Below are 27,219 nucleotides of genomic sequence, written 5' to 3'. Positions count from 1 at the left end.
GAAAAAGATAATTTTCTTTCCCAAGATAAAACTCTGTTACTATTATGTTGCATTTTCAACATAAACATATATTAAGTATGAAATTGTCATTGGTATGTAATGTCATTGTTAGGATATAACTGTTTTCCTTCCTGTTCAAGGATTAGTTTATGCAATTTATTCCAAGTCCCTGTTAGATGGAATCTTTACATCTTGTCAGAGCTGACTCTCTTCTGTTGAAGAGTTGGAAGAGACTTTGTGCAGAGACTCCCGAGAGAGCACCTCAGCTTGGAGGGGGGGGAGGGCGGGACTTCGGGGCTCATTGTCACTACCCCGCCCCAGCCATTTCCCTTGGTTCTGCACAGAGGGCCAGACTGTCTGCTGGCAGGGACCTGGGCCCTCACTCATCTAACATCTGATGAGAAGGTGGCTTCTGGAGCCAGTCTGCTGGGCCCAGATCCAGCACTTGCACTTACTAGCTATGTGACGTAGGAGAATTACTCACCTTCTCTTTGTTCTCTTATCTATAAAATGGGGATAATAATAGTATTTGTCTCATAGGTGTCTCATCAGGATGAAATGAGTTAATAAATGTAAGGCTTTTATAGCAGTGCCCAGTGTGTGTGCATTCTCAGCTGAGTATTCATTTTACTATTATCAGAGGCACAGAGATTTGTGATGTATGAACGTCTCTTTCCACAGGGGGGTTCATATAACATTTGCCTCTTTCCAGAGCAAGATGTTTTTATTATTTGTGTAATTATGTATTCAATCCTTCATTCAGAATATTTTCATTGAGCACCTAGTTTGTGTCAGTGCTTTTGTGCTTGGGATGGTATGGAAGGCAGAAGAGTTATGGTGCCAATACTGTAGACTTATTGTTGGGTTGTAAGATATTTAAAATGTAAGAGACATTTAAAAAAATTAAACAGGTAAATAAGCAAAAAAAAATGTTAGAAATTATTGTAAATGCTGTAAAAGGAAAACACAGATGCTACTATACAGAAAATGAGAGAAGTCCTATTTTGGACCGGATAGTTAGGGAATATCTTGCTCCAGGAGTGACATTGAATCTGAGACGTGAGCCATGAGAAGACCAGCCAGATGGAGTTGAGGGTGAAGCCCTTTGTAAGCAGTGAGGACAGCAGGGACCAAGCTTGGCACACTCGGGAAGCCTGGAGGAGGTCAGTGTGAACGGAGCACAGAGACTAAAGGGTAGTGTGGAATGAGATGATGAGGAGGGGTGCTGCTCAGGATACAGAAAGTTGCTGGTGTCTTATTCCCATTGTAGTGGGGCACCCTGACAAAGTACTAGGCAGGGGAGAAGCTATGATTCCAGTGGCCACTGTGAAAGCTCTCCCTGGCTGTTGTGTACAAGTGAGTTTGAGTGAGGTTCAGAGGAAGGAAGGAAAGCAGCCAGGGGTTTGCCCTCTGGGTGAGAGGTGGTGGCTATGGTAGAGCAGGAGAAAGGTGGTGCCACCAGGCTGGATGTTGGAAGTACTGCTGAGGAAACTCACAAAGGATTTGCACATTGGTTTTCTGGACCAGGGGACTGGGTGGAGGTGGTACCACTTAGTGCCCAGGTGTGTGTGTGGGGGTGCTGCTGCAGGTGGAGAGTGGACTTGCTGTGCCACTTTGGGGTTGGTGGACAGTGGACATGCGGGTGTCCAGGGGAATGTTGGCTGTACAGCGGGGACCTCAACAAGCTTGCTAGGACTTGGGACTTATTAGCATCTAGGGAACATTTAGCATTCCATCATCCAGATGGAACGAAGCATTCCATCATCCAGAGAGAGAAGGAAGAGAATTCACAGACAGGCCCTGATGAGTCTGATACATAGAGTCACAGGCAGGAGAGGCGGGACCAAGCTTTCCTCAGGGGAATAAAGCAAAAACCCAAGCAGGCAACAGCACACAAGGCTGTAGCACCACATAAACCTTGAGGAGGGCGTCTTTCATCAGGGACAGAATTGTTGACTGTGGGCAACTGCTGGTATGGGGTGAAGAAGGTGAGGACAGAGTTGGTCATTGGAGTCTCAGAATCTAAGTCATTGGTGACCATGACCTTGACAGGAAAAAAGTCAAGGTGGAATGAAGAGATGGGAGGTATGGAGAGGCAGTTCTTTCTAGAAGGTGCTACATGGGACAGTGAGGAATGAGGCGGTTAGGTCAGTAAGGGTGCAGCAGTGTTTATAGGCTAGCAGGAAGGGTCTAGTGTAGGGGGTAATGTTAATTCAGCAAAGTCCTGAAAACACAAAGTATAAGTTTCTTTCTATGTTTTTTGCTAGACAAGGAGTCCGTGAAGAATACAGAAACTTACCATCCCTTAAGTGTATTTAAAACTTTTTTCAGAGGTTTAGAATAACTTTATATTCCTCCTTCTCTTATTGTGAAGCTATCCCGAGGCTTAGAGCTGGCTATTCTATTCTTGCTGCTGTCTATGTGGAGCACTGTCGCTTCAGCAGTTGTAGGATTATTTGGTATTTGTGTTTCTTTTAAATTACTAGCCCACCAGGGACATCGAAGTGTTCTTCCCACTCCTAAAAGTACGGATGCGGCCCCCAAACAACTGTATTCCAGCTTTCAGATCCTTGGTTATTTGGACTCTGCTTATTCAACTAAATAGGCTGCTAGAAAGTTGCTAGATATCCTTGTTCCTAATTTCATCTTTATCTACTCTCTACCTGATGTAATAGGCATTTCATGTAAGTGTACTGACACTTGGTCCAGTTTTAGCTTGATTCATATCTTGAGTTATTTTGCACTGGTTGCCATAGTATCACTGTAGTTCTCAGAAATGTCTTCAAACCTCTTTTTCATAACAACATAGAAGTAAATAGAAGTAAATATGTAAGCATATTTTAATTATTTTCAAGTAGATTTTTTCCACATTCAGTTTCTCTTCTTGATACTTTTTTTTTTTTTAAATTACAGCTATTAGCTTAAGACAAAATCTGTTGATCTAGTGTGTTTATGAGTGACCTGGAGAGGGTAGTCTACTGGTATTAGTATTTTAGCTGTGAAAGAACATTTATCAGTTTCAAAAACTCCAGAATCCAGGAATTCTAAAAATACCTATAACGGGTTTGGGTTAAGATTTAAGTTAAAAGCTTACCCCATAGGTCTCTCACTCTGATCTAAGAAGTATGATGAGTCGTTCTTTGTGAAACTTGAATTCCTTTAAGGGCCATATTAATAGATTAGGACTTCATCTGTGTACAGCTAGCATATTATAATTTTCCTGTTAGACATAAGTAGAAAAAGAAAAACTGGATGAGAGGAATTGTGAGTCAAACAGGAAAATAACTGTTCACTCATTTCAAGGAGTTTTGAAAAGTCACCCAAAGTGTGTGCAACCTCCAGCCTCAGATTAATGTAAATTAGGCACCTGTGGGGCCACAGCCCGGCCATGGAGAGTGAGGACCATGGTAGACATGGAGTCATGTGTTCTGCTCTGGAGCCTACTTGCTGAGCATCATGTGGAAACCAGGGAATGGAGATCTGGAAATTTCTAGCAAATAAAGGGATTGGAATATAGGAACTGTCTCCTTACTAATAATGTCAGCTATGCAGACATATCAGCATGGCTGGTTCAGTGTGCATTGTCTGCTCTTTTGTGTTTGTGGGGGCTTATTTAAAAAGATGGTGAAAGCCAGTTAAGCTTACTGTGACAGTGGACGTGTTTTTTTTTATGGAGCCAGAGACTTCCAGATGATTCTGAGAGGATGCTTCAGCCGGAAAGGTGAGCAGGACAGCCTCCTCAGTAGAAGTGCTTGAGTGCCGGCCGCTCCAGATACAGTGGTGGCAGAGGGTGCAGGAAAGGACACGGCTGAGGGGAGGGGATGATGAGTTCACTTGCCTTACTTACCTTTCTGTAGTGACAGTGCCTGCAGAGAACCTTAGAGTCAAGATTGTGATAACTGGAGTAGGTTCCAAGAATTTGAGACTTAGATCTGAGCAAAAGGGCTAAATAAACAGAAGGGACCCACTAACAAATAAAGGACCTGGGAGGTGGGGAAAGAATTTCATTTTGATGGTTTCCTTAAAAGTCCGAGGGAAATACTTAATCTGTGATCTCTGTTTGCTGCACTAGCGTTCTGGATGCTCAGGGGCTCGTGTATGGTCACTGACTTACACACTTGCTCAGTAATTCCAGCCTCCACTGCCATGCTGATGTTGGGATCTGCTATCTTCTTTTATTCAAAAGAATAATAGGTTCTGGTTCTTGCAGAATGAATAATTCTGGACTGGGCTCTGGGCATTTTGAGTATTACAAGATTCCAGTGCCTTTGTCTGTTTCAGCAGGTAGTCAACCTGTTTAGGTTCACACCCCGTGTTCTGTTTCTCTTCTGTGGGTTGTACTTCCTTGTCAGTTTCGTGGACGGAACCTCGACAGCGCAGTCCTGATCCACCTCACCGCGTTGTCCCTGATAGGACTGTCACCGTACAGTGGATGAGCTGATGGTGGTCGGGGGGAGGGGTACCCCTCTTCACTGGAGCAGTGGGGTGGAGTTCATGATGCCATCTGCAGGGCTGTGGGCACTGACAGTGTTTTTCATTTCAGGTACAGTGTAGACATCACTCCTGCCCGGAGCCTCCACATGGGACCCCTCCTGCTGCCCACAGCAGGGGTGATCCATGATTTTTAACAAAGGAATTACTGATGTCCCTCTCTCTTTTTAAAAATTATTTGCAGAATCTTTTAGATTGATGAGCTGAGGGTACGAATGGACCTTTTGCTTTTTAGTTAAATTAGTAATAGGTTACTGGACATTCCAAAATATCTTATGTAAAACCCAGAAATTTTAGCTTTTTATTCATGTGAAGCTGAACAAGTTAGGAGCTCACAAGAGTATACTGTAAGTTTTATATCAGATAGAGGCCAAAAATTCATTTGTTGATCAAATTGAATCTAGAAAAAGGTGTGAATCTAGTTCATTGTTCAGATCCGGACTGTTGGTTTTCAGTCTTTACCCTTTTTTAATAGAGTGAAGGAGGGGGTTTGTGGTAAGCTAAATGGATCCAGTGCCACAGTCCTTTATTGTACAGGGAAATTATATCCTCTCTCTCTCCTTCAGAAGATTTGATTTGTAGAAAGAAATTCTATTTTATAAATTTTAAAAACTTTTATTTGGATTTAGGCTTTGAGCTATATTCACATTGGTTGAAACTAAAGAAAGAAGGAAATAGTGCTCATGCACTTTGGGTTAATTTGCAGCTTTTATGAATCATAAGCTGGTTTTATCATAATCTTTAGAAGAAATAGGTAAGAACAAACTACTTAAGCTTTGTAAAGTGAACTTGAATGCAGGATGGTATAACTGAGAATCGTTGGCCAGAACTCACATCTTAGGAGAGAGGAGTATTTGATTTTTGTAGGTACTAAGTGCGTTTGAACTTCCTTTTGTGTAAAAGGTAGTCATGGCCCTGGGGACAACTGGACAGGTAGAGTTGTCTTAGGTGGTGTCAGATGAGTGGGTTGGGAAAAAAGTCATACAAGTGAAACACTCCTCAGTATCTTTTTGGATTGAATATAAGGATTACTTTCCATTTCAAAGACAGGATTGATGCACAATCTCAGGCACTTTGAAAGGTAATTTCAAGTTCTTAGGGGTGTGAGAGAGAGAGAGAGACAGACACAGAAAAATCTCCAAGACTAAACACAGACCTCTAATCTGTCGCTTTGGGTGGTATGGACATTTTAACAATATTTGTTCAATCATTCCATGAGCACAGAATGCTTTCCTTTTGTCTGAGTCATCTTTGATTTCTTTCATCAGTGTTTCATAAAGTTTTCAGAGTAGAGGTCCTTCGCCTCCTTGGCTAAGTTCATTTCTAGGTATTTTATTATTCTCAATGCCATTGTAAGTGGCACTGCAACTTTGCTGAATTCATTTATCACTTTTTTTTTTTGGACAGAGTCCTTTGGGTTACTATATATAGTATCATGTCTTCAGCGAACAGTGAAAGTTTATTTTTCCTTACCAACTTGGATGTCTTTTATTTATTTTCCTTATCTAATTGCTGAGGCCAGAACTTCAGTACTAGGTTGAATAAAAGTGGTGAGAGTGGACATCCTTGTCCTATTCTAGAACTTAGCAAAAAATCCCTTAAGTTTTTCACCATTTACTATGATGTTAGCTGTGCATTTTTTAAAAAGATGTATTTATTTTTATTTGAGAGAGATTGTGAATGGGGTGGAGAAGAGGGACAGAGAAAGAGAAAACCTCAAGTAGACTCCCCACAAAGCATTGAGCCCTACACAGTGCTCAATTTCAGGTCCTGGAGATCATGACCTGAGCCGAAATCAAGAGTCAGATGCTTAACTGTCTGAGCCACCCAGGTGCCTCAGCTGTGCAATTTTTTTAAATGTAAGACCGTTATTCTGTTGAGATATTTTCCTTCCAAATCTACAATATCATGAATTGATATTGTACTTTGTCAAATGCTTTTTCCTTCCTCTTCTCTTTTTTGGAATAGTTTAAAAAGAAAAAGTTTAAAAAGAATAGGTGTTAACTCTTCTTTAAAGGTTTGGTATACTTTGCATGCAAAGCCACTTTGTCCTAGATTTTTTTTCTGGCAGTTTTTGATTACTGATTAAATTCTCTATTGGTAATTCGTCGGTTCAAATTTTCTATACCTTCCTGTTTCAGTTTTGGAGGTTATATGTGTCTAGGACTTTACCTATTTCTTATAGGTTGTCCAGTTTGTTAGCATATAATGTTTCATCATACTCTTTTATAATCCTTTGTATTTCCATGATGTCAGTTCTCCTTTTTCATATCTGAATTTGTTTATTTGCATCCTTTTTTTTTCTTTTTTTTTCTTTTGATGAATCTGGTTAATGGTTCATCAAATTTTTTTAAAACTCTTCAAAGAACCAACTCCTGGAAAAAAAAAAAAAAAGAACCAACTCCTGGTTTCATTGATCTGTTGTTTTTTTTTTTTTTTTTTTTTTTTTTTAGTTTCTATATCATTTATTTCTGCTCTAATCTTTATATTCCTTTTGTTGGTTCTGGGATTGTTTGTTCTGTTTTTTTTCTAGCTCCTTTAGGTGTAAGATTGTCATTCATCATTTTACTGAAGAGGTTCACTGTGTATGATTTTTATTTCTTTGTAACTGGTTTGTGTTTTTCTTCTAAGAGTATTCTGTCTCTTAAGTATGCATTTTATTTTGTATCTGTTCTGTTTGGTAATCTGGGAGCTTGTGATTTCAATGCCAGCCTTTCTACTAAAACTGTAACTTGTTTCCCACAGCAGCTAGACTACATGCTATGTAACATCAAGCACCTTGCTGTCCATGGCTGTCGCTTGATACTGCTGTTTTTAGCCTCAAATGGCGACATGGTGTAAATGATCCATTCGGGGCACTGTGATAACTTAGCAGCCTGAAATCCTCCTCCCCTGGCCCCGACCTCGGTACCCAACTGTCTTTGGCTGCAGGTTACCTACTCTCCCATTTACGAGAGTCTCCCAGATATTTACCATTCTTGGTGTGCCATCTTATAGTTTAGTATCTTTTCATTTTGTCAAAGACAGGATTCATGAGTGGGTGATAGTTTGCCATCTTGTCCAGAAACAAGCATACCTTTTGAAACTTCATTTTGACTTTTGTTTGTAAGATGAATAGAGTATTTAAAAGTTACCATTATATTAAATCCACAGTGGCCATATTAATGTATCAAGTGTCTTGCACTTCATCCTGTTATAATTTATAAGCTACAATGTCTTGTCTCTTCCATTTCCTTCCTGAAGCCATTGCCATAATTTAGACTTATGTTCCTTCGTATGGATTATAGCAGAAAACTCCACATTTCACTCTCCTTCTAACATATATTTCCTCAAATCATATTTCCTATCATTACCACATTAATTTTCTTAAAAAAAATTTTGACCGCATGGCTCACATCCATCCAACCTTCCTTCTAAGCCTCTTCCATAGTAAAGCAGATCTGAGTGTTATAGGAACAAACCATTATAGGTTTCCATGTCCTCAAATCTGCTCACTATGCTAGCAACCAGTAATGGCCTTGTCAAATCCCAGCACCTTTCAAAAGCTGTCTCTGTTGTTACTCAATTCCTTCTCCGTGTTTCAAGAGTATTAATTTATAACTTGCATAGCAATTCTCATAAAAGTAGTGTTTTAAACTAGGCAAGTTAAGATGGCCATTAGGGATAGGAACTCTCTTATTTTTTTTATTTTGGTTATTTATTTATTTATTTATTTTACTATTTTTTTCCAACTTTATTGGGATACAATTGACATCTAACATTGTGTGAAGCTTAAGGCATATAATGTCGTGATTTGTTACACATACATATCTTGAGAAATGATCACTACAAAGGAACTCTCTTATTTGGGAGGAGTTTTAAAATTTATGAATATGAATGTTCTAAATGAAACAATATCACATTCCTTTATTAGAATTTTTCATCATTATTTCTATCAGGTTATGGTTAATTACTAGTTAAATTTAAAGATTAAATATAAGCAACAATAATAACTTTATGGAAATTAGTTATTAGGGAGTCATCCAGGTCCTAATATTTCCCCATTAAACAGCTAGGGGACATTAGCTGAATCACTTCTGAACTTTTTATTAGTTTTTTTGTGTGTATAAAAAGAACATGAACCTCTTCTCTGCGTTCATGTATTCATTTACTCATCCATTCAGTCATTCATCAGGTATCTGTTGCTGTTCCTTTATGTCGTAAGTGCTACGAGTTATTAAGGGTTGTTAATAATGCTCAAAAAATACAGGTATTACAATGTTTTGAGAAGCCCAGGTGAAGGAATGCGAGGTTACATGATGAGTAAGAAATTCTCTAGATTAAAAAAAGTTGTGGTATTGCAGAGAGATGGAAGAGTTGCCATGTTTGTTACTCTAACCTGCCAGGGATGAAGGGTGCTTAGACAGAGTTGCGAGCGATATAATCAGAACTCTTCAGCAGGACCTGGCTGGAGAGCTTATACTTTATCCTCTAGGAATTGTGGCAGCGGGAACATAGGTAAGAGAAGCGTCCAAGACATTGTCACAGATAGCATCAATCATCACAAGACTCTTGTGTGGATCTAATAAAAAGTAGGTGTGAACATGGTTTGGAAAACATGAACCCTTCATCGATTAAACATTTTTTTGTTCGCAGATCTGTAAAGATTTGTAGATTTTTAAAAGCTTAGTATAGGGGCACTGGGGTGGCTCAGTCAGTTAATGGTACAACTCTTGATTTCAGTTCAGGTCATGATATCAGGGTCATAAAATCAAGTCTCACATCCCACACCCAGCATGGAGCCTGCTTGAGATTCTCTTTCTCTTTCCCTCTGCTTCTCCCCATCCCTTACATACATACATGCATAAATGCTTAGTATAACAAGCCCTAGTAGTATTGATAACATGGCCATATTTAAGATCTTTTATTAATTTAGGCTTTCATGTTTGAGGCTGATTCTCTAGACTTTTAGTGATGATATTAGTGATTATTTCAGGAAAATATACATATATTGTATACATATATAATATATATATAAAGGTGTAACTATAAATTTTAGCATTACTTTGTTAATCCATAGTTTATGTTACATCGTTTTTTAAATAGTTCAGATGCATAATTAAGTAACATCTCTTATTTTTGTGACATTTTTCCTGGGGTTTTCTATTGAAAAATAGTAATTTGAAAACTAGTAATTTGACAAGCAAAATACTGAAAAGTATAACAGATAAAAACCTAATCTTATTTAATATTCTGCATGTTTGCATTTAAAAGGTCAGTTCATGCTTTAAATTTTTTATTACACACCAGTTACCACTCATCACTTTTTAATACCTGGTTGATGGTGATAATTGATGAGAATTACTGATATTCTAACCAATTTACATATCCTTTATAGGGCATGAAAACTCCCATTAATTCTCACTGAAATTACTCATATGATAAGAGGTACATATAAAACCATCTCTTCTAGGCCGATAGAGTTGTTGGGGGAAAAATAGGTGATGGATTTTTTTCTGAACAGTAACCTGTTGATCCATTAACTATTATTTCTTTGCTCAGACTGGTAAGTAGATTGTATAGATAGCCTAATTTTAAAGAATGAATTGCAATTAAATAAAATTAAAATGGAGAGTGCTAGAATAAACAATAGGACTAGTACTTCCATTCTTAAACTAAAAATATCTTTTACGTTATCTCTTCTCAGATTGTTGCTCGGTTTTCCTCCTTTTTAATTAAGGTGAAATCATATAAAATATGATTACTATGTCCTGGTTTTAGAAAATTTAAGGTAGGGAACATATCTGTAATATACACCTTTGTTGAATAAACACTTCTCAATTGTTCTTAGAGCTGTTTCATTTTTTTTTTTTGTTTTTGTTTTCTGAAACATCTAAAACTCATCACATTTAACCCCTTGTCTCAGTCTTAGGTGAAAGATTTCCCTTGGAATTTAGTCCCTAGTAAAGCTTTATGCACCACCGCTCTCTCCCCACCCCTCTGACTGGTTTGCTTCCTTTCCATCACACCAAGGATGTAATTTATAGTAACTTACATTCTGCCTGTGGCATGCCTGTTGGCAAAGTAGAAAAACACCCAAGGTATTTCAGCAGATGATTTAATACAGAGAATTGGTTATACAGATGTTGCAGGGCCAAGAAAAACTCCAACAGGAAGAATTGGGAACAGATAGGTGCAGGAAAAGAGGACCTTCTATCAAGCCAGAGAACAAAGGGGGGAGAGGCTGAGGTGGTCAGTACCTGGAGCACCCTGGAGAGCACCCGCCTTGGAGCTGGGAGCCCGGAGTGGGACTCAGACTCAGTGGGACTTGACCCAGGAGAGCCAGGCTCGGACCCAGGAGAGCACTTCCTCCTGGGGGTGGAGGTCCCTCTGCAGAGCCCCCACAGCCCCTGCTGCTGGGAGCATCCCCAGGAGAAGCCAAGCCAGCAGGGAGGACTGAGCCCCTCTAGAAGTTCCAGGTGGCATGACCTCCCAAGAGGTCAGCTGGCTGAGGAGCTGTCTATCCATTTGCAGAGTCAGCCTCAGCATCTCAAGAGCTACACAGAGAGAAGAGAAAAGTGGGTTGATGTAGCTGAACTAGGGTATCTCCTCTGCAGGAACAGGGTATGGTTTCTTTTGCTCTTCCTTCTGTTTCTGCTCCTTGGTTTGGAGGTTTGCTTCAGTCATTCCCTCTCCTCTCATTCCTTGTTCAGCACTGAAGGCTGGATTGCTGTTTTAACTGTATCCCTCAAATTCTTCTTTTGTGTTTTCAGTATTGCACAGTTTTAAATATTTTCTACATTCCATTATGAGTTCATCTTCTGTTAAGCTATTTTATTCACAGTTGCTTTCCTGGATACCTTTTAGTTGTAGATTTCTGCTATAACTGTACTCTATTATTAGCTTCAGGGATAGAGTTCAGTGATGCACCCAGTGCTCCTCTCATCACATGCCTTCCTCCATGCCCATACCCCAGTGACTCCCTCACCCACCCCTCCAGCGACTCTTAACTCCTTGATAGGTTGAACCTTCATTATTGTAATTTTCTTTAGCTCTTAAAGTGTTTTTCTTCTGATACTAGTAAGTCTGTATGAGCTTTCTGTTACAATTGACTAGATGTATCTTATTTCCCACTTTTGCTCTCAGCTTTGAATCTGTTTTTATGTGGGTATCTTGTAAGGAGCCTACAGGTGGCTTCTGTTTATTTTTTTTTTTATTTTTATTTATTTATTTATTTTTGGTGGCTTCTGTTTAATCTTTTGGTGGATCCTTCAGTCTGTTTACACTAATTTGGATTACTTTATACTGTTATGTTTTGCATTTTTCCTACCTTTTTTTTTTTTCATGCCTTTATCTTCCTTTGGACTAATAGTTTTCTCTGATATTTTCACAGTTTACAAATCATGTATGATTTCTTGTTTTCCCGTGATATTTCATTGTCTCCACTTACCTTATTGAAGTTAACATAAATCTATTTATTTACGTGGAAGAGAATCCAAGAAGCTTAGGACATGATGCATGGCCCCCACCTTTCAGCCTTGGGGTGGTTTTCCCTTCATGCTGGTTGGGTCTTCCCCCACATCCACTGTCTTATTCCTTTTGGCATCTCAGGTATGAGCATTTACTGCCCCTTCCCTTCTGCCTGAAGTGCAGAGAAAGTCCTCCGTTGGTAAGTTGAGTTCTTATTTCTCTGAAAATGCCTTTCACATATCCTCTGTTGTTTACATGTATATTTTCCTGTGTTAACAGTTACTCTCTCTCATTATATCGAAGGTAGATTGAGATCATTCTACTCTCCTTTCTCTACTTGCTGCTGACAAGTCCCTCTTTGCTCCTTTGACTTCTCTTTACTTTCTTACTTCTTTTAAGATCTCTTTGTCTTCATTTTCTGCAGTTTTACTAAGACTCGGTGTGGCTTTGTTTTCTTTATGTCTTTAATTCATTCATTTTTAGGTCTTGCTTAAGACTTGATGCCTTCTTTGAACTTTGATTGCTGTTGCTCACCAGCAGGGCAGAGTCAGTGGAACCCTCTGCTTTAAGCTTCCTCTCTTCTGAAACTGATTAGGTACAGACCTGCCTCTGGTCTTTACTTATCCTGTTGGTCTTTACTTATCCTGTTTCCTACTTCTCTTACTTCCCACTTCCCTTTGTCTCTGTGCTGTATTCTCAATAAACTCCATACATCTGCCTTCCAGTTCACTCTCTATTCAGCTAAATCTAATCTAGTATTGGAGTGTTACTTTTTAATTATATATTTTTTAATTTTTAAAAGTTTTGTTTCTGATGAATGGATAAAGAAGATGTGGTATATGTATACAATGGAATATTAATTACTAAGCCATTAGAAATGACAAATACCCACCATTTGCTTTGACGTGGATGGAACTGGAGGGTATTATGCTGATTGAAATAAGTCAATCAGAGAAGGACAAACATTATATGGTCTCATTCATTTGGGGAATATAAAAAATAGTGAAAGGGAATAAAGGGGAAAAGAGAAAAAATGAGTGGGAAATATCAGAAAGGGAGACAGACAATGAGAGACTCCTAACTCTGGGAAACGAACTAGGGGTGGTGGAAGGGGAGGTGGGCAGGGGGTGGGGGTGACTGGGTGATGGGCACTGAGGGGGGCACTTGATGGGATGAGCACTGGGTATTATGCTATATGTTGGCAAATTGAACTCCAATTAAAAAATATGTAAAAAACATTTTTAAAAATTAAAGTGAAAAAAATTAAAAATAAAAAAAGTTTTGTTTCTTTGCCAAATCTGCTTAAGATTGTTTATCAGTTCTAGAAACATTTACCGTAATTGTTCCGTTTTGTGTGTGATATTCCAATATCTGAAGTCTTTGTAGATTTGATTCTTTTCTATGTTGTGTATGATAACTTGATAGCATGCCTACTCACTTATACAGTAGTTTGGGTTTTTTCTTTGTTTCGTTTTTGTTTTTGTTTTTGTTTTAAGCTATGAGTTGCTAATTATTTTGGTAACTTCACCTAAAAGAATTATTTGTAGCCTACAATAAAAATTTTTCTGCCATTCAATTTAGAATGTAGGATTGGTTTGGGTTTGGGTCAGGGTCAGGATCATGGCGCTTCAAATACTCTGAGATACCCTGGTCTAGAATAATATAAATTATCTTCTTGAAGTTCATTAGAACTTCCAAAGTAGTACATACAAACTAACATTAAAGTTCCAATTGTGATGATTATTTTTGAGAAGAGGGTCCTACGCCCACACTCCCTACTCCAGTTATACCAAATTTTAATGTCCGAGATTTCCCTACTTGTCCTTGGGACCAAAGTGAAGGTTTATTTCTATTTCACTCTTCTTTTTTTTTTTTCTATTTCACTCTTCTACTGAGAGTGTTACCTTTCGGGATTTCATTTCCATGGGCTCTCTAACCTCTCCACCTTGAGCAGATTCTGGACTTGCTTGATCTCTGATCTCACAACCCCATATTTACAATGCAGAAGCTCAGGTTTTCTGGAATCAGTGAAATTCGTGGCCTGCTTGCATTTTCTCACTCTTAGTGTGGAAAAATAAAAAACCTTTTTGGATTTCTCAGTGTTACCATAAAAAGCCCCAGTCTTGTGTGACTCTTCACACACCATGAAAATTACATTTTAGCCATTTGTCTAGTTAATTGCTCTGATCAGAAAGGATAATAAAACTATATTTTTCCTTGAGAAGGCCAGAGGGTAGACCCTGACTAAGTTCCTAAGGCCCAAGGTACTGGAGAGACCAGAGCATCATCTCCCTGAATTTTTACAAGTCAAGAGGAGTAAAGCAAACTTGGAGTCACCTTTTAGATATCGTGGCTTCTGGAGAGATTTTATTTACACACCACAATGTTAGAATTCAAGCCCGTTACATTTCCTAGAACATGAAGGCTGCCTCCTTCATCTTTATAAGGAGAGCATTATCACCTCTCCCCACCCTGTACACCTTGCCCACAGGGCATCTGGCTGTTTGTACAGGATAATTGCTCTGGCTCTCAGCTGACCACCCTAAAGGTCAGGCCTTGGGCAGGGGGTAAGGGTAGTATCAACACAGCTATTATATACTGTGAAGTAATTAATAAATAATTATCTCTACTCCAGAATACTTAAGTCTACATTCATCATGAAATTAATAAAGATAAAATGGAATACTCAGCACTTAATTGTTTGAATAATTCTTTGTTCTCCTCTCAAGGTTGCATATGGGTGTATTTAAGAATATGCTTGGCATTTCAGCAGTGTCTTTGCTAAGAACAGAAGCTGGGATTCTCTATTTCTTACTTTGGGCAGTTGTAAAGTAAGTTGCATGTGTCCTTCCAGTGATGGTTTCCTCATGTTTTCAATGTGTGACGCAGAGTTGGGATGGTTTCTTCTCATTGCATCGCCACTGGAACCTGAGTGTCCCTTCAGCCTCACTGTCATGAACCAGCTCACTCGCTCACCAGAATATTGGGCTCTTGTCAGACTTGAAACCGCAGGTGTGCACACAAGCACTCTGTGAGTCACTGTACACATAGCATGCCACTTTCAGGAGCGCATTGAAGAAAAGCTATTTGTTCATCATGGGTACATTTAAACAAAAATTTCAAATTCACTGCATTTGTTATCATTCATGATCCACTCTTCTCTGTTTTCTCTATTGCTGAAACTATTAACATATAACAGAATAGCTTTGTATGGAAACGTACGGGGTGCCTGGCACATTGTCCCTACTCGAGACTTAGTCATTCTGTCCCATTACGTCTCCCAGTGTGAGACTGCTGTGACCGCCTCCCTTGAGAGCTCCCCTCCAGCCACATCGTGGAGTACAGAGCCTATGAAAGATACTTTCCCGGAAGTAAAAGCAATGGTTTTATTAATATGCCATTTTATGCTACATCCCCAACTTTGAGGGGAAATGGCTGTTAGAGAACAAAGGGATAGAATCTACAGAGCTGAAGGTGCTCCTTCCAATGACATCTGCCGAGACTTCTCCCTGGGGAGACTGCTGGGTCTGCTGTTTGTTAATATTCTAGTATTCTACATAAAAGCCATGAAATTGTTGAGGCATGTAAATATTTAAAACAAAAGCTCCTTTTTTATTGGCACTCCCTAGCTTCCTCTCAGTTTTCTTTTCAGAAGATACAATAGTTTGCATCAGCTTCAGCACAGCAGTTCAAAATACTACCTTCACCCTCTTCAGTCTTGGCTTTGCTTGCTCTACTTATCACCAGCAGTTCTGCCTTCGTTCTAGTTCTTCCACACGTGTGGTTTAAACAGTTTATTGGGTAATCAGTGCACACTTAGCCCAGTTGAGCTCTGCTTGCTCAGTTCATACACATTCAGTTGTACCTAAACTAAATGAAATGAGCATGAAAACATGACTGCTTTGGTATCCTTTGATCCATTTGGTAATTTGGCATGATCCTGGAAATAGCCATTACCAAGTTTAGGTTAAGCTCTGTTTGTTACTAATAACTGGCTTTAGGTACAATAAAATAAAATGACAAAGCAGCCAGGTGTCCTGGGAAATGGGATGCCAGGAATTCTTTTTATTTTTAATTTAAATTAAATTAGCCAACATACAGTACATCATAGTATCAGATGTTGTGTGCAATCATTCATCAGTTGTGTATTACACCCAGTGCTCATGACATCATATGCCTTCTTCATGCCCATCTCCTGGTGACCCCATCCTCCAACCCCCTTCCTTCCTGCAACTGTCAGTTTGTTTTCTATGATTAAGTATCTCTCATGGTTTGTCTCCTTCTCTTATTCATCTTGTTTATTTTTCCTTCCCTTCCCCTATGTTCCTCTGTTTTGTCTCTTAAATTCCACATGAATAAAATCATATAATTTCTTTCTCTGATTGACCTGTTTCACTCAGCATAATACCTTCCAGTACCACCCACATCAATGTAAGTAGTAAGTATTCATCCTTTCTGATGGCTGAGTAATATTCCATTGTATATATACACTACATCTTCTTTATCCATTTATCTGTCCATGGACATCATGGCTCCTTCCACAGTTTGGCTACTGTGGACATTGCTCCTGGGGGACAGGTGCCCCTTTGTTTGGCTACTGTGGACATTGAACACTGGGGCACAGGTGCCCCTTTGTTTCATTACATCTGTATCTTTGGGATAAATACCTAGTGGTGCAATTGCTGGGTTGTGGGATACCAAGAATTTTATAGATTGTTCTCCCCTTTGAACTTACTAAATGGATAGTACTATTGCCTTTTTTGTTGCTTTCTTCTCTCGTCAGAAATCCACTTCTGGAGAGACATAATTTAATGCAGATATGTCAAACTTTTCACCATTCTGATTAGGAATACATCTATCTATCATCTATCTATGGTAGAATGTAACATATATAAACTATAAAAGAGCTATCTCACCCATCATCACAGAATGGCTACACCTATTCTCCACCTCAGGATCTCTTAGGTTCAAGTCTGGTGAAAACAGTTGCCTCTTTATCAGAAGACCCATCAGAATTCTCACTGGCTTGGGTTCTGTCTGGTTGGTGGTGTGCCTGTCCCTGAACCAGTCACTGTGCTTGGGAGAATGGAGTGCTCATATTAGTGAAGCTTTAAGTCACATACTAGTTTCTCCAACGGAGTTGAGTAAACTCTTATAGAACCATATGGACTAAGACTTAGGAGAGGCTGTTTCTGCCCCAAAGAGATAGTAAGAAATGATTATCTAAAGAAGAATGAAGAGTTCCTGGAGGGCAAAAGTAAAATTTCTACCCCATGGAAATGAAGATACTACCCCGTTTTCTGTAATCCATATAGAACACCTACCTTTCTTTCTGTTTCTCGTTTCCTTTTTTGTTTTTTAAAATGATTGTATGTTGAGTCTTTTTTTATAATAAATTTATTTTTTATTGGTGTTCAATTTGCCAACATACAGAATAACACCCAATGCTCATCCCGTCAAGTGCCCCCCTCAGCGCCCGTCACCCACTCAACCCCACCCCCCTCCTCCCCTTCTACCACCCCTAGTTCGTTTCCCAGAGTTAGGAGTCTTTATGTTCTGTCTCCCTTTCTGATATTTCCCACACACTTCTTCTCCCTTCCCTTATATTCCCTTCACTAACACCTACCTTTCTTTCTGTTTCTCGTTTCCTTTTTTGTTTTTTAAAATGATTGTATGTTGAGTCTTTTAATATCTTCCTTATCACAGAAAAAACATCTCGAACCAAGACATGATCATATGACCAGGAGGGGAAAATCCTTTGGTTGTTGATCACTGTTTTATAAGCCATGTGCAAATATACACAGAGACCATAATCTTACTAATTTCATTGCATTGCAGATCTGGAAAGGACCAGTACATGAATCTCTGTAACACATTGAATAATGACAGTGTCCCTGAGAGCTTGGCCAGCCTGAGGGACACATGTGACCTGCCCTCATTTTCTAGAAATAGTTTTATTGAAACCCAGCTGCATGGCCTATTTGTAGACTGTCTGCATCCAATTCTGTGCTACAGCAGTGTGGTTGAGTAATTGTGACAAAGCCTGGCATATTTCCTTTCTGGATCTTTACGGAAAAGCTTGCAACTCTGGCCTAATCAATGCTAGAATTTCAGAATTTCTTCTCATGACAAAAATTCTCTCAGAAAAAACATTTTCTGAAATCTCTATTAAAAACAAAACAACACTTCTATATGTCATCTGTCTTACTTAAGTCTGAAACAGTATCCCACTTGAAAATAATTTCAGTTAAAACACAGAAATCCTGGATTCACACCTACATTATACCAAATTAGGGTAGTTTTTTGTGATCAAAAGATACTCCTTGCTTAATAATATCCATAACCTTTTCCCCCAGCAGTTCCATAATCACTTAATGATTTTCTCTGAATACACTTAGCTTTTTAATGACAAGATGAACTTTAAAATGTCAAAGCCATCCTTCAAAGGAACACAATTTACTCATTTGTATTTAGTCATTAGAAAAGGCTTTTCTTGTATTAATCATCTGACTAAAGATAAAACTATATAATCCCTTGCTAGTTTCACCAAAAATCATGCTGCATGTTATTCATGGTGATTTTTAGCTTACATATGTATATATAATTTTAAAATGTTATTCAAGTTTTTTGTCTTAAGATTATAACTAACATTGCTGTTGCTATAAATTTTTTTCATTTTTAGGTTGTGTACAATAGCTGCATTTATTTTTATAATTAGTTACTTGACATGAATATTTATGAGGTGTTTGTGAAGACCTTGAGGAAGTGGACTATGACTATAGTATATAATCTATACTACAGTATACTTTGCTATTTCCTACAATGTTATACTTTTTCCACTGATTAATTTACCACAGCTGATGTAGTACATTTTGCTTTCTTTTTTTCCTTCACAATGCTTTTTCATCTTTTATTAATCACTTTTAAGACTGTACTATATATTTTTTTCTGTGCTTTTGTTCTTATTGCTGAACATACAGCATTTTATGTGATAAGTCTCCAGAGCAGGACCGTGTGTTGGGAATATGATGTGAAACCAGATGGGAGCCATAGATATCATCTTAAATGTTCTAGCAGCCACATTTAAATAAGTGGATACAAGTGAAATTCACTTTAATAATATATTTTATGTCACCTGATATATCCAAAACATAAGCATTTCAACATGCAATCAATGTAAAGCATTATTAATGTGATATTTTACATTCTTTTCTCATTGTCTGAAATTCACTTTACATTTTACACTGCACATCTCTAAACCATAGTCCCTACTTGACCTCTGTTTGAATTTTAAGCATTTTTGATGCTTTCCTAAGTCAACCTTTTAAAAAGTTTAGTACAGAGAACTGTTTTCTTAGATTATGGATCCAAGAGGAGTGGTAGAAAGTCTGTCACCCGAATGTGTCTCTTTTGTTAATGTAGCTGGTGACTTTCAGTGCTCGTTGACGACTCTGAAAATTCTCAGGGCCTCTACACAGGATGCTCCATACTCTGCGTGTGCTCTAGAAACAGGGCAACAAAGCCTGGATAAGAGCACAACTGTTGACACATGGTTTATTGAGTAGTCCACTGTTGAGACCAACTGCTCAGAAAAAGGATTTCTTTCAAAGTATTACTGCTCCCTGACAACTCATCCAGTCACCCAAGGGCTCTACTGGAGATGACCAACCAGATTAGCATTGTTCTGTGGCAGCTAACACAACACCCATTCTGCAGCCCATGAATTGAGGAGTCATTCTGACTTTCAAGTAAGAAATTCATTTTGTACAACTATAGCTACCCTAGATAGTGGTTTCTTTGATGGATGTCGGCAAAGTAAATTGAAAGGATTCAACATTCTAGATGCCATTAAGAACGTTGTGATTCATGAGAATGAATCAAAATACCAACATGGTAGGAATTTGGGACGATGTTGATTCCAGACCGCATAGATTATTTTGAAGGAATTCAACATGTTAGGGGAGGAAGTTGCCACAGATAGGGTGGAAGCAGCAAAAGAACTAGAATCAGAAGTAAGTGGAGCCTGGGGACGGGGCCGATGGGCTGCAATCTCGTGATCAGATTTGAACGGATGAGGAGTTGCTTCTCATGGATGAGCAAAAGCAGTGGTCTCTTGGGATGGAATCTACAGGTGAAGGTGATGGGAGGATTGTTGATATCACATCTTAAGCCAATAAAAGTTACTTAATGGTGATATTTAATGGCAGTATCCATGCTAGGTCATCATGTTATTATTTATCATGCTAAACAGATGAACAAGACTGTGCTCTCATGGAATATATGAATGTGACAACCATTAAAGCAAAGAGAAAGGGTCCTTAACTAGGATTGTAAGTAGAGTATATAAAGAAAATTAGGATAACAGATAGTAGGTAGGAGAAAAGGACTTCCCATATTTATCTCTTGATTGTATTTTGACACTTCTATAATATTATTGAAGGTAAATTTTTTTCTCTTAAACCATATAAGCTCTTTAAAAACAACTCCCATTCCTTGAATTCTTACTAATTTGGAAAATCCTAGAAATCCATGTGTCAGAATCTCTGTTAAAGTATAGATGTAGAAATATGCACTAAGATAGAATATTCAATGATCCTGAGTATAAGATCTATAGTATGCTTCCATTATTTACAGACAGGGAATTTTCAGGCTGAATTAAATAACTATTCACACTTTATTTTGAAGCCACGATTTCTTCTCTTTTCCTGCCTAGTGTAGCTGTTCTGCTCTCCTTGCATTGGCTTACAGACTGCCGTCCTTTCCACTTCTGCTGTAGTGACCACCACTTTCCAGTGTGGCTTCCCTCTCTCAGCCCTCACCCCCGTGCCACCCAGATGGGGGTCTCTTATTTACAGATGCAATAAGCTTGGCCACTCTGGAGCAGCAGTATTTCAAAATGGAGTGGGCAAGGAATTTTAATAACTTTGGAAATGTGTTTGTGTCAGTGATTGTGCTGCTTTTCAGTAAGTATGATATGACTTATTCTTCTAGAATTCCAACCTGATTCATCAGAAGGTGTCTCCTCCTAATGATCGACAAGGATCTCCAATATTGTCATTCATCATTCTGGAACAATTTAATGCCATTCGCTTAGTACAAAGTATTCACCAGTCTCTTGCTGCTCTCAGCAAAGTCATTAGAGGAACTACCTTACTGAGTTCCGAAGTCCAGAAGTTGGCCAGTGCTTTATTAAACCAAAAGGTAAGCTGAGATGAAATATATGTTTTTATTTCATTATCTTAAGTGACTCTTTTGCTGTATATACAGTTGTCAGGTCTTACAGTTAATAGTGACGGAAAACCCATGCTAAACTAGCTTTAGCCAGATAGGAATTCATTGGCTGATACAGTGGGAGGATCCAAGGGTAGCCAGCCTTAAGTCAGCTTAATGCAAGAACTTAAAATTTTCATTAGGACCTCAGCTCATGATGATATTTATCTACCTATCTAGTCACATTGTGTGTATGTATGTATGTGTGTGTGTGTGTGTGTGTGTGTGTGTGTGTGTATATGCAGATTCCATGTTGATGTCACTTTGGGGCAGGTCCTCTGTAAATGGTGGTATCCTAGTGTTCTGAGTCATCCTCTGAGCTCTATGTCCAACAGAAAGAACACATTTTTCCTGGTAATTCAGGCAAAAATTTGAGGATTAGCTTTAATCCAAACTATTTGGCCTATGTTTGATGCCTAGTCCTTTAACCATTCTTTGGGCAGGATTTGCAAAGCATGAAAGCATGAAAGGGCTAGGGCTTCAGCCGAATGTCTATCCCAACAGTCAGAGATGGATTCAGCTCCATCTATAATGCCATGTACTCCAAGTAAGGAAAGGATGCTTACCTAGTGAAAAATCAAAGTACTTTTAGTAGAAGAAAAGGAAATCAATATGTCTCTTGCTGAATAATTAAACCATTTTAAATGTCAGTAAAATTCATGTGTTACAGATCTATTGGTAAAAACAAAGATACTGGGAGTATCTGACGTACATTTACTTTAGTTTTTGGAGACTGTAAACCTTACAGAACTTTACATCTGGAAAAAAATTCACTAGGGTTCTATAGGAATTTAGAAAGAAAAGAATTTTGTTTTCCTCCTGCCCCCAGCACTGTTTACTCTCAATATAAAAACAAAACAAAAACTCTGATGGTCAACTTAAAGTCTTCTCTGAACATAAAAGATAGTTTTCCTGGAACTTCTTTATCTTACATTAAAAAAGATTTCTGTCTTAGTTCAGGCTGCTATAACAAATTACCACACATTGAGTGGCTTAGACAGTAAACATTTATTTCTCATAGTTCTGGAGGCTGGGAAGTCCAAGATCAAATGGCTGGTAGATCTGGTGTCTGATGAGGCCCACTTCCTGGTTTGCTTATAGCCATCTTTTTCCTGTGTCCTCACATAGCACAGAGCAGAGAGAGAGGAATCAACCTCTCTCCTGTCCCTTCTTAGGAGGGCATTAATCCCATAATGAGGGCTCCACCCTTATGACCTATTACCTCCCCAAAGCCTCATCTCCACGTATCATCAAATTGTGGATTAGGGTTTCAACATATAGATTGGGGGGGAGGGGGCAGAGACTCGCAGTACAATATTCATGCCTTTTCTGCATAAACAAAAAGGCATACTCTGGCAATCTTATGTTCCTTTTTCCTTTACCTTGTAAGAGAATCTCAGCTTAGCATTGTGTATTGCATTTAAAGGTCTTTTTAATTTAAAGTAGATATATTGTCTATCATGAAAGCTCCTTGGCTTTTCAAGGATATCTTGAAAGGATTGTAAGAGCTCTGAAGAACTTTACATTAATTAATTCGTGTAAACACCACATTGACAATACAAGATAGTGCTCCTGTTACCTTCATTCTACTGTGAGGATCCCAACACAGGTGGTGTTAACTCACTTAGAGTCAGAGGAATTGTAGAGTCAGGAACCTTGACAGGTCTGGTTGCATAATACATATAAATGATTTAAATTTACCAAAAGATAAATTTTCATGAGAGTATATTTCTTTAAAATCCCAGCTACTTGCTGTCTAAGGGCAAAATGTATGGTATTATTTTTAATTACAGTTGAATTAAGTCTAGGAGGAGAATAACACCTGCTAGAAGTACATGACTTGTGTAGAGACTGTAAGTTCACTGGGACTTGGATACAATGAAATATAGAAATATAAGCTTAAATCATATTTTGAGGTTTTTAAAGAAAGAAAAGGTGTTGTGATTAAATGCTGTAGGCAATAAGAATATTTTTATGTAGAAGTAACGTTGCAAAACGGCCAAGAATGTAGCCTGCGAAATAGGTCTATCTGCCACCTAATAGCTGTGTGACTTGGGCAGGCCAGGTAAACCTCTTTCTTTTGGGATTGGTATGAAAATTAAATCATAGATAAAGTGCTTGCTACAAAGCAAGCACCCTCTAAATGTTAATTGCTTTTGTTATTGTTACTGTTGGAGAACTTTATTATATAAAAAGTGGCTTTTTGATAACTACAAAATTAGTTTATAAAAGTAGGGATATCATATGAGTTACTGTTTACTCATCACAGTAAGAGCAGTTAGAGCATAGCATAGAGTAGTTCAAGAGGGTTGTATGTGATGTTAATGAAAAATAGGAAAGGTAATCAGCAAAACTGGCTTGTTTTGCTTCTGCTATAAACTATCTGGGTGGTCTTTGGCATAAACACTTGAAAAAAAAGAAATCATTTTTTATGATTGTATTGTAATGTGGCTTAGTAGACCATAATGAAAGATAAAAAGTTAAATGGGATTTATTATATGAAACATTTTCCATGAGTAAGATCAAGGGATGGCATTTTGTAAAGAGGTCATAGATTTTTAAGTTTTCAAGATTACCTCTTTCTCTTCCCCTGACTCAGTAAGTTCTGCCCAGTGTTTCTATATTCGGCATAGCACCAGGGCCTGACAATTTCTTAATAACAGTGTATTTAAGATGTAGACAATCTCATTATTAATGTATTAAACTAAGTTTGATATATTACACTTTGAATTGAGAAATACAGCCTCTAAAATATCACTATTTTTGAAGTATTTCTATAATTTGCATGAGAACAAATTGGTTAAGATTCTTTCCAAGGATGAAAGCATGTTTTGCAAAACATACCATGAGAGTGTCTCTAGAGATGTTTTCTGGGTCTCTGGTGAGACTCACCTGAGACTGGCTGACCTTCACTGAGACAAGATCCATAAAATAGTTTCTGACATTTTCTTTCCAATGGCTTTACCAAAAATTGTGAATCAAGTACTATCCCATTTATTTCAAGATAAAAATTTAATGTTTTATTACATTTGAATGTGACAAGTTCTGTATTAAGTAATAGGATTTAATGTAATTTAGGAAATAGTTCAGTACTTGACATTTTCTTTACTGTGTCTGACATGACTGGTGTAAAAATTTTCTTTGAGAGAATTATGACTTTTTTATTTCTTTGGTAGTTTCTGGTAATCTAAAACTTTTTTTTTGTAAAAAGTTACTGTAATTTATTAAAGAGAACAATACTGTTAATTATTGTTACTCTTACGTATTTGGACATAGGCTTTATTTTTTATTTTTTTCAACTAGCTGCGTTTTTTTTTCTTATAAATTTATTTTTTATTGGTGTTCAGTTTGTCAACATACAGAATAACACCCAGTGCTCATCCTGTCAAGTGCCCATCTCAGTGCCTGTCACCCAGTCACCCCCACCCCCCGCCAACCTCCCCTTCCACCACCCCTAGTTCGTTTCCCAGAGTTAGGAGTCTTTCATATTCTGTCTCCCTTTCTGATATTTCCCACTTATTTTTTTCTCCTTTCCCCTTTATTCCCTTTCACTATTTTTTATATTCCCCAAATGAATGAGACCATATAATGTTTGTCCTTCTCCGATTGACTTATTTCACTCAGCATAATACCCTCCAGTTCCATCCACGTTGAAGCAAATGGTGGGTATTTGTCATTTCTAATGGCTGAGTAATATTCCATTGTATACATAGACCACATCTTCTTTATCCATTCATCTTTTGATGGACACTGAGGCTCCTTCCACAGTTTGGCTATTGTGGACATAGGCTTTAAATTATAATTTAAAAGATAAAAATTTGAAAGATACAATACAAAATCATTTCATCTCTCTTGCTGAACAACGCCCTATTCAGATATGCACATATATACATACAGAGTTTACTGTATGGCTTCAAGATGTCTAAGGGTTAGGCTCTCCTCTGCTGAACAGTTTTTTTCTTTCACTCCTTTCTCTAGCATGGTCTTCTTTTTAGTAGTGGTTCTCACAGTGTGGTCTCCAGACCAGGAACATCCATATCACCCAAGAACTTGGTAGTGTGAATTCTTGGGCCCCACCCCTGACTGAATCAAACTCTGCTACCCTGCAGCCTGTATTTTATCAGTCCCTTAAGATGGTTCTGATGCAGGCCAAGGTTTTAGAAATGCAGTCAGAATTCCCATAAAGACTGGCAGAAGCACATGCCACATCACCTTTCAGCCCTCCCCACTCCACTTGTCAGTATTTGTGACCACCTCCATCATTGGTCTTTAAATCTTGAAAAAGAAAAGATGCTTATTCTTATAAAATGCTTTGGGAAACCCCCATCTTTTCTTAAATGCTCCCTCTTTTAAAATTTATCTTCCTCCATGCACACAGTGCTTTAAAAAGTCATCAACTATTTTATCTAAATGATTTTTAATGGTGAGTGATTTGCATATTTCCATTAGAATAAAATATTAGCTTATGTTTTATGTAACACTTTACCAGTTCAGAGCACCCCTGTGCTATACTCTCATCATGCCCCATCACTTAGATCAGAAAACTAAAGCTGAAAAGAGGTGCTACCCTATAAAGCATCAGAGCCCATACTGCAGTCCCGGTACTGTGTTTCATACATCAGTGTCCATCCTCCCACTTCCTTCATCCATCACTAAGTAGCTGATTAATTCTATCATGCAGCTGCCTAGTGGCCTTTGTTACAAGAGACCCTTATCACCTTTGTGAACTCTGAGCTCCATATACTCCTCTCCAAATGTTTATCAAATACTAGGATGGCAGTACCCCACCTCCTCAGCTCTATCTTCACTTAAATCAGAATTTTATTAGGTACACTTACAAATGGAAATCAGTTCCTCTTGATTTATGTCAGAACAAGGGGGCTTGCATATGTCCAGACTCTAGTATCTTGAATTCTCCTTCAGTATCCCTCACTTAATACTGTGCATGTGCATCATAAGAGAACATACACTTTTTCTTTCTAGCAGATATTTTAACTCCAGAGTTTCTTCTTCCCCTATCCTTTTTTATTCATTTAGCAAGCAGAAGTGGAAGTACAGTGTTGTAAGACTTTCATACCATATGTGAAGTTTTATTAATATCATTTGGAGTTTTATTAATATCACTTAACATTTATTGTTTTTTGAAGGTAGACTGTAGTAAGGTAAAGGTGTGTACTATAAATCCTAGAGCAACCCATAAAAATAAAATAATATCACAGAGTTACAAATAAAAGGCAATATAGGACATAAGATGAAAATATAGGGATCCCTGGGTGGCGCAGCGGTTTAGCGCCTGCCTTTGGCCCAGGGCGCGATCCTGGAGACCCGGGATCGAGTCCCACGTCGGGCTCCCAGTGCATGGAGCCTGCTTCTCCCTCTGCCTATGTCTCTGCCTCTCTCTCTCTCTCTGTGACTATCATAAATAAATAAAAATTAAAAAAAAAAAAAAAGAAAGAAAATATAAGCTTTATGTAAATCATCCTAAAGAAAGATGAGGAAATAAAGAGAAAACTCAGAAGTTACCAGTGTTAGGAATAAGACAAAGGACATCACTAGAGTTTCTACAGACATTAAAAGTATAATGGGATATTTTATAACAACTTTATGCTCATAAATTCAACAATTTTGATGAAATGTATGAATTTCTTGAAAGATACAAACTACTAAAGCTCATTCAAGAAGAAATAGATATCCTATACTGTCTATTAAAGAATTTGAATTTGTTACCAACCTTCCCTTGTGGGGAAGAAAGCTCCTAGAATTCACTGCCAAAATCTAATAAATATTTAAGGAAGAAATAATACTAACTCTGTGTAAACCCTTCCAGAAAAAATAGAAGAGGCAGCAATATTTCCCTGTACTTACCAAGATTAGCATTGCCTGATAGTAAAAGCTAACAAAGATGTCATAATAAAGGAAATCTACAGATAAATTTTCTTTTTCAACATAGACCCAGAACTTCTTAACAAGATATTAAGAAATTAAGTTAAACAAAATATAAAAATGGAT

General features: G+C 38.1%; 1 protein-coding gene across 1 annotated transcript in view; it reads left to right on the top strand.

Moving 5' to 3' along the window:
- DYNC2H1 (dynein cytoplasmic 2 heavy chain 1) overlaps positions 1-27,219 on the top strand; it is a 339,893-nt gene that overhangs the window by 232,038 nt on the left and 80,636 nt on the right. The window contains 1 exon segment of the mRNA XM_025465708.3: positions 20,932-21,141. Within this exon segment, the coding sequence (XP_025321493.3) occupies positions 20,932-21,141 (210 nt within the window).

Source organism: Canis lupus, chromosome 5 (genome assembly GCF_003254725.2).
Source record: "Canis lupus dingo isolate Sandy chromosome 5, ASM325472v2, whole genome shotgun sequence".
Classification (NCBI taxonomy): Eukaryota; Metazoa; Chordata; class Mammalia; order Carnivora; family Canidae; genus Canis; species Canis lupus.
The sequence above is the reverse complement of the archived record's forward strand: the minus strand, read 5'-3'. Positions and strand labels throughout refer to the sequence as shown.